Raw genomic sequence first — 14,077 nt, 5'->3', positions numbered from 1 at the left:
ACTCTTTGTTCACACACACACCCATCGGCAGTTCATAATAGATAACAGTAGTCTTTTTATGAGTCCGAAAGACTTTTCCCACTTATTAAAGGGCTTTAAAAGATATTGTTTTGGGCATTTGCAAACCCTAATCCTTTGTACATTGGTAGGTTAATACTTATTTAGTGTATTCTGAAATGAGAATATCTATCTTTCAGGATTTTACACTGGATGGCTTTTGCCAGCTGCAGTCATTGGCACGGTGGTCTTCTTTTTTGGAATATTTCTGATGGAGGTAGACATACCTGCGTAAGTATAGTTTATCGTTTCACTTATTAGCATAACTTGCCTTCTATGGCTGTAAATTAATCAACTATTATATGTGTGTGTCTTTTCTTTTCCTACTCTCTTTAAAAAATGCAGTATTTCATCTCTTTCTCTCTCTCTCTCTCTATATCTCTCTATCTCTAGCTCTCTCTCCCCTCCCCCTCCTTTTCCACTGCTATAAGGCACATTTGGACTGACCATCATGCCATTCTGATTTGAACTTCCTTACAAACTTGCTGCATTAGATCTCGGGGGAAATCATCAACACCTTGGAAAGACCAATCAAAAGACCCCTTGCACTACATTTAAAAACACCTAGGAACATTACTCTTCAAGCCAAGAGTTGTCTTTCACCAACACTGTCACAGACTACTTCAATAAGACAAAGACAAACATATTTTGTGAACGAGGACCCCTCTTTCTATTAAAAGATTGGCCAGGCAGTTTGATGCATGATACTCATCTGAACTGTAATTTAACAAAGAAACAAATGAGGTTACTGTAAAAACCATGGAGATCAATGAAATTGGCAGATTATCTATGAGCCATTAGCAGAGATGGAGTTCACATGACAAGATTGAACTACCCCCAAAACAAGGTTAAAGTAGCAATCAAGAGGTCTATAGCCCTCTTCCAAACCATAACATTCAGTCACCAATGATCTCAAGCTCAAAAGCTAAAGTACAAAATTTTGCTAAATTCTTTACAGAAAAACATCTTATTATAGATGAAGAACTAGACTAAAGGCTCAAACAGCATGTCAAACCTGAAAGGGTTGCACTCAAATGGTCATCCTTTAAATTTCTAAACAGTGAGGACCTCTGCATGATATTTTGCACTTGAATCCTTATATTCACTCAAACAAAGCTTTTCAGCCTTCCTAATCAAGTCATGCATAGATTGCATGTTCCCTCTACTTCTCCAAATTGTGAGATCATCCCTACAAATCTGGCCCCTTGATATACCTCGGTAAAAACAATTGTTGTCCAGAGATTTTCATTTTTGATTTGTGTTTTTGGATCATTATAGAAGTAATTTATCTTGGGTGGACATTGCTGATCCGGGCTGATTTTTTCTGTCTGACATTTTAAAAAAAGGAGAGAATGTGTTGCAATGATAATGTAATATTTCAGGAACCATTAGACCCATATACTTTTTTGTGTGTCAAAACATAGGTTTTGGGGGTCAAGTAGTCTTAAAGAGACAGAAAATACCTCCTCAGAGCAACCCTTCCATTATTGTCCAAAATGGAGGCTATATAATGATGTGTTTTAGCCATCATATTGGCCACTTATTTTATTGTTTTTGCTTCTGACCTGTTTTCTTGAGCCTGTGCTGAATGTATTTTAGCTGTCTTTAGGATTCTAGGCACTTTAGCACTGCTGACCAGTGTTAAAGTTCAAGTGCTCTCTGTATAAATGGTATTGGTGATCGGTGTATCCATGATTGGCATATTTGATTTACTAGTAAGTCCCTAATAATGTGGACTGTGTGTTCCCAGGGCCTGTAAATCAAATGCTACTAGTGGCTTGCAGCACTGATGGGCCACCCACATGCGCAATCCTGTAAACATGTCTCAGACCCGCAGTGTGCAGTTTTAACTGCCCTTTCGACCTGGCAAGTGCACCCACTTGCCAGGCCCAAGCCTTCCCTTTTACTAAATGTAAGTCACCCCTAAGGTACGCCCAAGGCAGCCCCATGGGCAGGACGTAGTGTATTTAATAGGTATTCAGGAATGAGTTGTCTTATTAAAAGTGTAATTTCGAAATGGGAAGAGATAACCAGTTTATTTTTAGTGTCTCTGGAATACTAATTTAAAATCCTAACTTATGGTCAATTCTGATTTTAAATTACAACTCTTTTAGAAAGTTGGCATTTTCTCGCCTTAGCCATTTGGTGTCTGCAGCCTGTCTCTGGTCACACAGCTGGGAGTAGTAGTTGACAGTTGGGCTTTGTGTATTCCTCCTAGACAGCCACACACAGTGGGGACTTAAGTGTGACTGTAGGGGCCATCACTGGCAGGATGGAAGGGAAGAGCTGGGCCCAGCCTCACTTACACCTTAATAGGATGTGTCCTGTCACCACACAAAGGGCTGCATACCTCCTGTGGTTAGCCTGGGGCCATGGCAGGGAATACAGGGCATCTGTGCTCTTTAAAAGACATTCCCCTAGAAGCTTCTCCCACTTCAAAAGAACAACTGTGTATAAAAGAAGGACTTCAGACACCATCACTTCAGTACACTTCTGGACCTGTGCATACTGTGCCAGGCAGAAAGAAGACTGTTGTGCTGCAACAAAGACCGCCACTCTGCTGGACTGCCGCTTTACTGGAAATGCTGTGCTGACCTCCTGCCGGCTGCCCTCCTTCCTGGGGAAGATGAACTGGACCTGTAACTCCATGTGGAACCCAGGACCCAAGAGTGACATCATAGGGCTAGTCTGATGGCTGCCTGATCTGAGCCACAGGGACATAACTGGCTCCCCCACAACGTTTAGGAATGCAGCAAATTCTTGACCCCCAAGAGGCGCCTCTCAGGTCCTGGGCCCTTGGTGTGGTTCTTAAGCTCTTAAATTCACGTTTTTGGGCTCTTCACAACCACGAACAGGCCTGTTCACACTAGAACCGCGCCACTAGCATAGAAAATCAGCATGAACGACCACAAGTGCATCTCTTTGCACAGCAAGCATCAGTTCCTGTATGGGCTGCCAACATGAGGCTCCATCCCGTCTGTCTACAATGCCCAGCCTGCACCTCATGCCATGCCAACAACCACCAGTGACGCTCTTCTTTCTTCCGGTGACTTTCCTCAACACAAAGGAGTCATTTGGCATTAAACTTGAGAAGGTAAACCTTCAGCGGGACTGATCTGGGACTGTATCCGACCTGCGCTCCATCATAGTTGGCCTGATCCTTAGACTTTAACCTGGGCCAGCACAAAATGATAGCTGTGGTTTATAAGCTTTATGTTTTTAGGTGCTATATTTAAGTTTATGCTTTAAAAATTCTATTGATTGGGTTTTTGTAGTTCTGATCTTGTTTTATTTATTAAACTAAGCTCTATTTTTCTAACCTTCTGTTGGATCCTTTTTGTGGTGTTTTCACTGTTTTACTGTTTGAAGTGTTGCACAAACGGTTGCTACTTTACACATTCCCTCTGAGTTAAGCCTGACTACTCTGTACCAAGCTACCAGGGGGTTAAGCACAGGTTAGTTTTGGGTGTGCTTGTGCCTTACCCTGACTTTCAATTGTTGTTGCTGCTTGACCAGGGCTCTCACCCTGGTGAACCAGTAACCCAATTTCTCATAAGATTTTACAGTGGATTTTATAGTGGAACTGCAGTACTGAAATGTTTAGCTGATGCATATCTTTACCACACTAAAGTATCAACTTCAAAGTCTGACTTGCATGTGTTGTTTGTAATAGAAGATGTATAAGATTGCATGATGTAATGTAATCTGACATAAATGTTCTAAGTCACATAACATAATAACAAATCATAACAAAACAAAACATCCATAAACCAGACTGCAGTGAGTGCTTCAGTGGCACACACCAGAGTCACAAAGGTTATTTGTGTTGTTTTGCTGGCAGAGCTTTGTTTGCCTTTGTCTCTCCTCTCCCTCCAGGGCACAAATGGTCTCCTCCAGAAGGCTCTTCTGAAAGGCTTTTGATGCACTTAGTACTGGTGTCAAGGAGGATTCGCCCCTAAACAGGCCACCTACAAGAAAAGCCTGCCCTCTCCTTGTTTTTCTGATTTAACTTGCAGATTCTGTCCACACGGACGTTTCATTCATTTTGGCAGGGAGCAGCCCAAGCCCAAGGTGCAGAAATATAAAAATTTAAAAACAAAGATCCCCGCTACAGGCACTTGAAAGGAGAGGCCCAGCATGAGGAGGGTAAACAGAGGAAGTTCCACAATGTAAACTGTGAGAAGAGGGGCAATGCAGGAGCAAGGGGCACGTTTTGGCTTACAGTAAATAAAGCATGGTGGAGAAGGAAAAAGGCAAAACATGAGGGAAGGGGCAACACTAGAATGTGAAGGAGAAGCGGGGGAGGGAGAGTGCTTCAAAACAGATGGACTCTCGCGGAGGAAGTAACCGAAAAGAAAAAAAGAAAAGTGAGCAGTGAAAGGACACAAGAGGCTATGCTCCAGGGGAGGGACAAATACAAGAACTGGAAGACAAGACATTGAATAAGAATGTGAGTGATTATAATGCCAACGTATGGTAAGCAATTGGTAGGCTCTATGCCCACTGTATGTTCACAATATGTATAAGGAATGAAGAGAATTTGATAGGTGAGAACAGCATCTTCTTTACAGAGCTGCGATAAGTGTTGCAACACCAGCGCCAAGAAGGTGAATGGGAGGAGGAGGGTCATTTGCCAGACCCCTCCTGCTCTCTTTTAAATTGTCAGTGAGAGTGTGAGGCCTCGGGGCATGTCTCTTCTGGAATATGCAGCACAGGTTTTCAAAAAATACATTTACATTTGTTTCATTTTGTTTTGACCTTCATGCTATACCAGTTTAGTAGTTTGTGAGCAGTGATGGAAGTGCATAAAAAGCTAATCGGATTGAGGGGCAGGGTAATTGAGTGTGGGGATACAGTCTGACATAGAGTTAAAAAGAAAACATTTTCTGTAACTATTGTGTTGGCCTTTCACTTAAATGAAAAATAAATAGAAGTTAAGCTTATCTGTGAAAATGAGCTGTTCTGCTAGGAAAGCTCAGTTGGTTAATACAATCACTTCAGCTGTCAAAACGTGTGGCCAGAGTTTTACTTATTTAGCGAATAGTGCCATGTATTTATAGTTGTATGAGGGGCTAGCATATGGCGGAAGACATTGTGAATATGTACGTCATTAGTTTAAATAATGTATCACACACAGTAAGATAAGGTTTGCTGCCGCCAGTATAAGATAGGCTGCTGCACTGACCAGGCCCAGGCGCTGGTTGTTTGCGACATTCTGAGTGAAATACATTGGTTTACACACTTGTGTGATTCATTGCATCTATATGATATGTGTGTTTGTGTGATGTAAAGGATCTGACACCCTACATTGGGATAAGAAGTGCTGTAAAAATGTAAATAAATGTTAGAGAACGGGTGTGGAGAGTTGAGGGGCACAGTTGGAGAGTGGTAGTGATGGATTCCCTGGGGAAGGAAGCCTTTGGAGGCGCTGCCAACAAACATTGTCGCGCTGGGCCCCACAAGAACTAAAGCCTACCCTGCGTTTGAAATTACTGAACCGGAGTTGTCATCTGTGAATGTTGTGAATTTGTTGTGAAAATTAATTTAGGGTAGACTAGTGAATAAAGTAACATACCTGTTCTGACTGCTAGGAGAGTATATAAACTGCTGTTAATAAATCTTAACAAATGTGTTTAATGGAAAAGGTGCTACCATCCCAATTTAATGATACCCAGTTCATCGATCTGTGAGAGATGAAATGCTGCTTTGGCCCTTTCTTTTTTCAAACTTGTGACCTACAGATCACAGAGATGTCAGCAGCGAGCTCAAAGGTTAACTAGCAAACACATGTAGTCTTGCGAAGGTAAATACCACCAATGCAACACTTTGGTAAGAAAACAGCAATCCTCTTATGTCATAGAAGATGGCGTCCAACATCTACACAAGATGGAGGATTCACGCTAGCTTTTCAGAATAACTGTTTTGCTGAAAGATCTCTGCATGGTTTAGATAAGCTGTACTCCTTGGACCCTTATCATTTTTCTGGCTTACACAGTGTCTTTTGGTCAAGCCCACCGGAGATGCACAAATTTCGCCCTTGTTTTTTTCTGTGAACATTAGAGCTGTGCTCAGATGGCAGGAAAACCCACAAAGTGAACGCCCATTCTGTGTGAGAGTGGGTACTGCTCTTGTAGCCCATGCAATGAGGTGACTGGAGATGGTGGCAGTGTGGTTACAGTCCAAGAGCCCAGGTCGTTTTGTCTGAACCCTTGTAGAGAGACTACATACCAGGTCTCTCCGGTAAACATCTCTTAAGCTCTCATACCTGTGATCTAGTGCCTTTGTCATGTCATTATGCTACAAGAGCGGCCCTTAAATCATGCGACTTTGGTGTAAATCAATAACCAAACAGTGGCTCTCATTGAAATAATTTATCAAAATATATATTCAGGATTTAAGATGACCTCCTTCCAGTCAATGCAGTGATTTGCATATTTCTTCAATCATCCACGACTGGGACCACCACACCACCACACTCCTCGGTTTTGCATGTAAAAATATATTAGGTATTTCAATAGACTTAACAGAGTAAATACAATCAGTTAAGAAGATAGACAGTCTATTAAAAAAGTGTGAATTCATGCACAGTGTCCCCAGAGTGATGAAACCACGACCGAAAAGATAACTTTATAATAGATGTCAAATCCAAAGTGCAAATGTTTTTTGTAACAAACAACCATTATAGAATAAATTCAGAATAATCCACTGGCTATAGTTGGTTGCTCCGTAAATTGTTTGTTTGTTATTAGTTTCGCCATGTCTGAGACATGGATATAAAATGTATCTTGTGACTGTGGTTCACGGGGGCATATACATTAGTGCAGTTCATTTGGACCCATGTGTATATCTATTGCATAAAATGGTGATGCCCTTTTTGTTGAGTTGGTGATGTCAATTTCAGACATCCCAGCATACATACACATCCATCATGCCCTGCTCCCCAAAATCTTTGTACCTGGTGGGTCACGGAGGCTTCCAGATGATGGTATTTGTACTGCCATGGTGAATTGAACATCCCCCCATTTCCTGTGCTTTGCCCATCTGCATTGCTAACACTATCATTATATAATAGAATAAAGGCAATATAAATAACCCCTTGACTAGTGTTAACTGGTCTTATTGTGGACTTGTGACTGAGAAACCAGTTAAATCTGGCCAGCAATATGGGCAGGATGTTCCTTCAAGATTGGAGAAGCCCACAAACTTTCAAATTTTACAGACCCTCTGACTGGCTGTGACATCCCGACATGACTACCAGAGGGGTAGAAGTACTGATGCCTTCAGCTGATACTTGTGCAAATATGTATGGGACAATACAAATTATCTGGTGACCTACCTCCACCCACCAGGCACACAGTTTTCAATATCCTTGTTGTGGCGTTCCACTGTAGGAGCCAACGGAATAGCCATGTGCCATTGCTGCAGGCAATGGGAATGGGATGGTGACCACCCTCCTCTAACTACATACACAGATTTCAGTATCTTTAATTCCGTGCTACTCTGTGGGATCCATGAAATAGCCACGTATCACTGCTGTAGCTTAGAAAGGATTCAGGCGGTTTCACTTTTTGTTTGGCATGTGGGTGGCTGTGGCTAATGCATGATAGAATCTAGAGAAAAAAATATACCCAGAGAATAGCCCATGCGCACACAGACACCCAACCATACTACCCTAGTTTGTCTGATACCCATTACAGACATCTATAGACAAAGCAACACAAATCCCTCCTCACCCCAACCCCTTCACCTCTGCACATGACGCCACACACAGACACAGTAGATCAACACATGTAGGAAATGTCTACAAATAGATAATGCAAGGTATTTGTTGAAACTGGCCCTTTTTGCAGGGTCATCCCCAAACTGTTTGCCTCTTCCTCCTATTTTTTCTGACCAGTTTTTGCTGGCTTTAGGACTCTAGGCACTTTACCACTGCTAGCCAGTGCTAAAGTGCATATGCTTTCTGTATAAATTGTATTAGTGATTGACTTTTCCATGATTGGCACATTTGATTTACTAGTAAGTCCCTAGTAAAGTGCACTAGAGGTGCCCAGGTCCTGTAAACCAAATGCTACTACACTGGTTGTGCCACCCATATGAGTAGACCTGTAAACATGGCTCAGACCTGCCACTGCAGTGTCTGTGCGCAGTTTTAAACTACCAGTTCCACCTGGCATGTGCAACAACTTGCCAGACCCAAATCTTCCCTTTCTATCCATAGAAGGCACCCCAAAGGTACGCCCTAGGTAGCCACATGGGTAGGGTGCAGTGTATGTTAAAGGTGGGACATATTCTGTTGTGTTTTACATGTCCTAACAGTGAGATACTGACAAATTCGGTTTTCGAATTTCCAAGGGCTTGAACTGAGCTTGCCTCCTGTTTTGAAGCCTCAGGGCCATCAAAGACTTCCTCTGCCAGCAGCTGGACTCTCTGCTGGGACTCCTGTCCTGCCAAGTTGTGCCCTGTCCAGTCTCTGGGCCCTTGAAAGCAGCTAAAATTGATGCTCCACCTGCATCACGGCTGGGAAATTGATGCATCGCGGCTGGGAAATCGATGCATCGCGGCTGGAGAAATTAAGCAACACTCGCTTGCGGCTGCTGATAACGATGCAAACCCCATTTAGCTCGGTTTTCCAACACCGTGTGGTCGGTTTTTATCACGCATCGTCTCTGGGCATCAAAGTCATCTTGAACCTGCGCGGATCCATAGTGACCCCATCTGGAAATTGATGCATCGCTCTCTTGCGGGAGAGAAAAACAACGCATCGCCAACCTGACCGAAGAAGAAATGACGCACTGCCTCACTTGTGAGTAAGGAATCAATGTATCGCTGACTTTTCTGACGCACACACGACCGTGCGGCTTCATTTTTGATGCAAACCAGGTACTTTGTGTAAAATCAACGTTTCCATTGTTTTCTATGGAGTAAGACTCTTATTCTTTTGAAAATTCATATTTTGACTTGTGTTTGTTGGATTTGTGTTGTTTTGGTCTTGTTTAATTTAGATAAATATTGGCTATTCTTCTAAAATGGTGTGGTGTCCATTTTGTAGTGTCTTTGCTGTATTACTGTGTGCGTTGGTACAGATACTTTACACATTGCTTCTGGGTTAAGCCTTTCTGCTCTTGCCAGGCTACCAAGGGGGTGAGTGGGGGTTAACCAGGTGTGTTTCTTCTTTACCCTGGCTAGAGTGAGGGTCCTTGTTTGGACAGGGTGTAACCTGACCTCCAACCAAAGAACTGATTTCTATCAGTATGGAAACAATATTGTGAAATTGATAAGCAAAGTTGCCTATAAATAGATCCCAGTATGTAATTGTTCACTAGCAAATCCCCAAAACATACACAAAAATCCAAACACTCACAGGTTATCCTTTACATAAAGATACATACAGATACATGTGTTTTACGTCTGGGCCCCACTAGTGTATCACAGGAAGTATCTTGGTGAGTAGGCTTTGGAATGTCAGCATGGGTGTAATGACTGGTTTTACCAAGTATTGTTTTTTAATTTGCAAGCAATCTTCACTACTCTTTCTCAACTAATGACCTCACTCTGTCCCATCCCTGATCCTATCTAGCCTTCGAGAATCCCTTTTCATTTCCTGGCTCTCACACGTCCTGCTTGCCGCCTGGCAGGAAGAGATCACTGTCAAAATGGTTTGTCCTGTTGTCCTCCTGACGCCTGAAACCCCCAAAACATTGTTTCTCCTCTCTCCTGTTTTTGAGAATGTCAAAATGCGCATCTCAGTCTCTTCTATTAGCTGACAATGACATTGCACCGCATATGACTTTCTGTGGGGTGCTGGAGGAATTGCAGTCCTGAGTGAAATTGCATTGGTTTTGGACTCTCTTCACACATCTTGGAATGAAACACATTTCTACCCTCTGTTATGATCATGGTAGCTTTGACTGTGGTCACCAGTAGTCACTCCATTTTGAATAGTGTTGATCTTTTTCTTCTGCCATTGAAAGACTAACATTTAGACTTGCATATAAATCATTTAGCCTTTGGCACAACTTCACTTGTTGGCAGGACTTTTAATTTGCTGTTTGTGTGACTGTGTCTTAGGCCCTTGTCTTCATTCTATGCTGCTGTTGACCACTGTGAAATGCCAGTCCGGATCTTTCTCCAGAGCATCAGATGAGCTGGGTACTCAGATGTGGTGTAGTGTGATGTAGTCTTGGCACTCAACAGAGTGTATTCTCAATTGCCATGCCTGTGCTTCTGCTTGCTGAATAGCACGTTTGAGAGTTCCCATGAAGTACTCTGACATATCATTGGTTTGTGTCCACAATGATGTAATTTTTCAGTGCTAATCATGTTCATGTATTCCCCAAAATGTCTGACTTCATGAATTATGAATGACTGATCATCATCTGTCTAAGTTCTAGGGGGATTACCCCAGTTCAAGAACAAATCTTCCAGAGCCAAGGTGACCTCCCAACAATTGTTGGCAAAACATATTTCACAATGTGAATATATGAGTACTTACCTGGAGATATTTCCCTATTTTGGCGATTAGTTCCCATATCCCTTTTGGAAGTGTGTTTTTTAGAGGCGCCAGGTGAATGTCTTAACCATGCAGTGACAAAGGTGACACTGTTTTAGGGTTGTGTTCACTACTAAATTCAGATGTGGGAACCATGATCTTTCCCTCAGTGCCTTCTTGGCACTTGCTGCGCATTCAGTGGCATTCATGGGGTACATCCACCGGTCACTGCCTCAGACCTTTGGGAACAACGTTTGCTCCTCTGATTATGATGCAACTTGGTCATATAGTTATTTTTTCTTGCATGTCCTGAAATGCAGCAATGGCATCAATGCCTTGGTCATGCCGCCAAGGGTCTTTGGCATGTCTGCAGTTTTGCATGGTAATAAAGAATTTTAAAAATCCCACGGGAGGGCGCTGAACAATAAAGATACCTGAATCTTTTGATCTGTGGCTGAAGCTCACTATCTGTCAAAATCAGCTGTTTATATCACACATTGGCAGTCATCTGCACCAAAATCTGATGCTATAAACCCTGGTGTACTGAATAGTGTGCTTCTCACTCAGATGTGCAGACCGACAACTGAACACGGCCCCAGAGAACAACCAGCATGATGAGCCTGGGTCCTGGTGGTTTTGGAGCAGTTTACAGTAGGATGTGATGGTACAGGACTGCAGAGACACCTTGCCTTGCTTGCTACCCCAGGGTAAACCATGCAACTGTTGGATAAGAAGTGCTAGGCCCACTGGCAGTGCTTTACGAATAGAGACGCCTGTGCCTCGCAGCACTGTTGAATCCTACTCATGCTGAAATCGGGTGTGAAAGGGTTTTGCCCTGCCAGCCAGCAATTGGTGGATGGAGTACTGATAGAGGCTCAGTCCCCGCAAGCACTGCAGTTGGTGGCACAGCTCTGGTGGGTAGCTGTAGGCTACCGCACTCTCAGTCCTTTGCGCTACAGCTGGAATGCCACCCTGTCCCTTTGGTGAGATAACTGATGGCATGGCTGTGGCTGAGCGATTGTACGGACTGATCCCTGTCAGCTACTGTGCTATATCAAGCTACTACCATTTTGAATGGGCAGATACTAAGGCACTAAGCGACCATTAACCAAACTCCCCAATGAAGCAATGTAATGAAGCTGTGCCTGGCAGAACGTGACTGGACAGGAAAGCTCGCTGAAACGAGAAGACTGCCTGGCTGTAATATATGGGCACTTCTGAAGCTATAACAGTCTCACCTGAATCACCAGGCCTTGACATTGGACACCCCCATGGCACTGCTGCAAGCACCATCTACCAGCTTGCTGTGAGGAAGGAAACAAGAAGGTGCTCTTGTTGGGTGCCAACTGCTTATAATTACACACCAATTTCCTGAAAAACGATTGTGTTATGTGATCCAATAATAATTCCTGAAAGTTTTTTTAAACCAATGCATGTGTGAGTGAGACTAAATTACTGTGCAGCTCTAAAGTGCTACCGTGTTGGGATGATATCACCAAGCACACCACTCACGGAAAGTGGACTATACATGGACTTCTAATCCTACATCTATCAATAGCTAATAGCCTGCCCTTGGCTAGTGGAAAGATCCGATGGAAGGCTACCCAAATTCGCATTCTATGCAAATAAAAAGAAGAACCAGAGCTCTCAAAAAAGACCATGACCAGGCCTCACAGCACATATCACACAGGCACGCACACAGCAACTGACCCTGATGGGCAGAAAGGGGTGGCTATAAAGACTCATCTCTTGGAAATGAGAGACAATCTGGTAACAACAGACTCTAAAATAGACCACTAGCTAGTCATCATGGTGCATTAAAGATCGCATAGATCGGCAACATGTACGAATAGGTGAGGAAGAACCACGTACATTAGATCTAGAGGACAATGGTAGCCAACAATTGAAACTCTTTAACGAAATGAACTCCGAGTTGGAAAAGATACGAGCCAAAAATTAAGATAGAGAAGCTCACTCTCGCAGGAGTAACATAAGAATTGTGGGAATCCCCTAGACTGTAAATATGAGATAAGTCAAGGACTACGTTGCGTCCATGCTGTTGATATTTTTTGGCCGGGAAAACTGCTCCCCAAGGTATTCCAGAGGCATGCTGCGATACTACTGGTAAACATATTTCTTCTCCATGCATTAAAACTTGATCACAATATAAATTAGACCTTCGTAGCTGGAACATGCAAGGGCTGCATGACCACCACAAAGCACGTCACATACTAGCTTACATGTGGTAGACATTCCGTTAATTCAAGAAACCCATCTCCAACCAGCTAGGTACAGACGTTTTACCAGTGCTGGAGCACTCCTAGATACTTTTCCTCATGTTCAACCTACCCTAGGGTAGTTGCCATATTTATGAGAAAGGGCATACCATTCAAACCAATTAATTACGAGATGGACACCCAAGGGCGGTTCCTGCTTTTATAAGGTCTTCTCAGAGGTATACACACCACATTGCTGAACATATATCACCCTAACTATGAAGACCCCAACTTCTTCTCAAAAGTCACATCTACCTACTGGCGATCAACTGTGTGCTGGCAATTTTAATGTCTCCATATCACTGAACTAGATTGCACACGCACGGATCCCCAGCGTCATAAACAGATCTAACTAGAACTAAAGGCTACTGTACGACATCTTGATCCCGCAGATATATTTTGTAACCTCTGTGCCACGGTGCGGGAATATTCATACCACTTGGCAGTGTATGTTTCTTCATTCTTCATCCTGACTGGACTAATGGATGGGCACAGAGATGTTATGAGCTGGGTGGAGATCATAAAGTATCTCCCTAGAACCCTGTTGGATAACTCACAAGTGCTCCTATGACTCATTATCCTGGAATACATTTCCCCCTACCAATCATAGAGACTGAGATTGGAAGAGGTATTGGACTCAGCAATCCACACTAAAATACGCCAGGCTATTGGCACATACTTTGCTGTGAATAAGGACTTGATGCTGATTTATGCCACCCTCTGGGAGGCATTCAAGGTCGTTATCCGAGGGAAGTGCATTTCAAAAAGTCATGGCATCCTTAAGTCACTTAGAGGAGAACTTATAAAATTTAAGGTGTTCCGGCTGCCTTGGCAATCCACAGACACAATCCGGATTGAGACTAAAAAAGGTTCCTTGGTACATAGCCAATCGGACAATCTTCAAGCCTTTTCCGACTTTTATGTCAACCTATACCTAACACAATCCTAAGTGACCATTGCAGAGGTAAATGAATATCTAGACAAGCTGCCCTAGCATGGCTAGAGCTAGAACAGTCTTTGTGTTCCCACTACATTAGAAGAGTTAAGAGAATTGATCAAGTCCTTAAGGAACGGGGCAGCGCCTGGTGGGGATGGACTAGCGGTAGAGTTCTATAACAAGTATGCTGAAGAGCTAGCCCGTTTATTGCTGGAAGTACATAATGAGTTCTTTTAGTGGGGTAGCCTCCCTCGATCTATGCAGGAGCTCATAGTAATGACACTACTAAAACTCAGCAAGGATCCACAGTTCTGC

The 14,077-nt window shown here is 43.1% G+C and overlaps 1 protein-coding gene across 1 annotated transcript in view; it reads left to right on the top strand.

Annotated features, from left to right (window-relative positions):
• ANO7 (anoctamin 7) overlaps positions 1–14,077 on the top strand; it is a 2,026,240-nt gene that overhangs the window by 1,114,583 nt on the left and 897,580 nt on the right. Inside the window, exon 10 of the mRNA XM_069213645.1 lies at positions 198–288. Within this exon, the coding sequence (XP_069069746.1) occupies positions 198–288 (91 nt within the window). The remainder of the gene's footprint in view (positions 1–197; positions 289–14,077) is intronic.

Source organism: Pleurodeles waltl, chromosome 11 (assembly GCF_031143425.1).
Source record: "Pleurodeles waltl isolate 20211129_DDA chromosome 11, aPleWal1.hap1.20221129, whole genome shotgun sequence".
Lineage (NCBI taxonomy): Eukaryota > Metazoa > Chordata > Amphibia > Caudata > Salamandridae > Pleurodeles > Pleurodeles waltl.
Note: the sequence above shows the minus strand (reverse complement) of the source record. Positions and strands in the feature narration are given on the sequence as shown.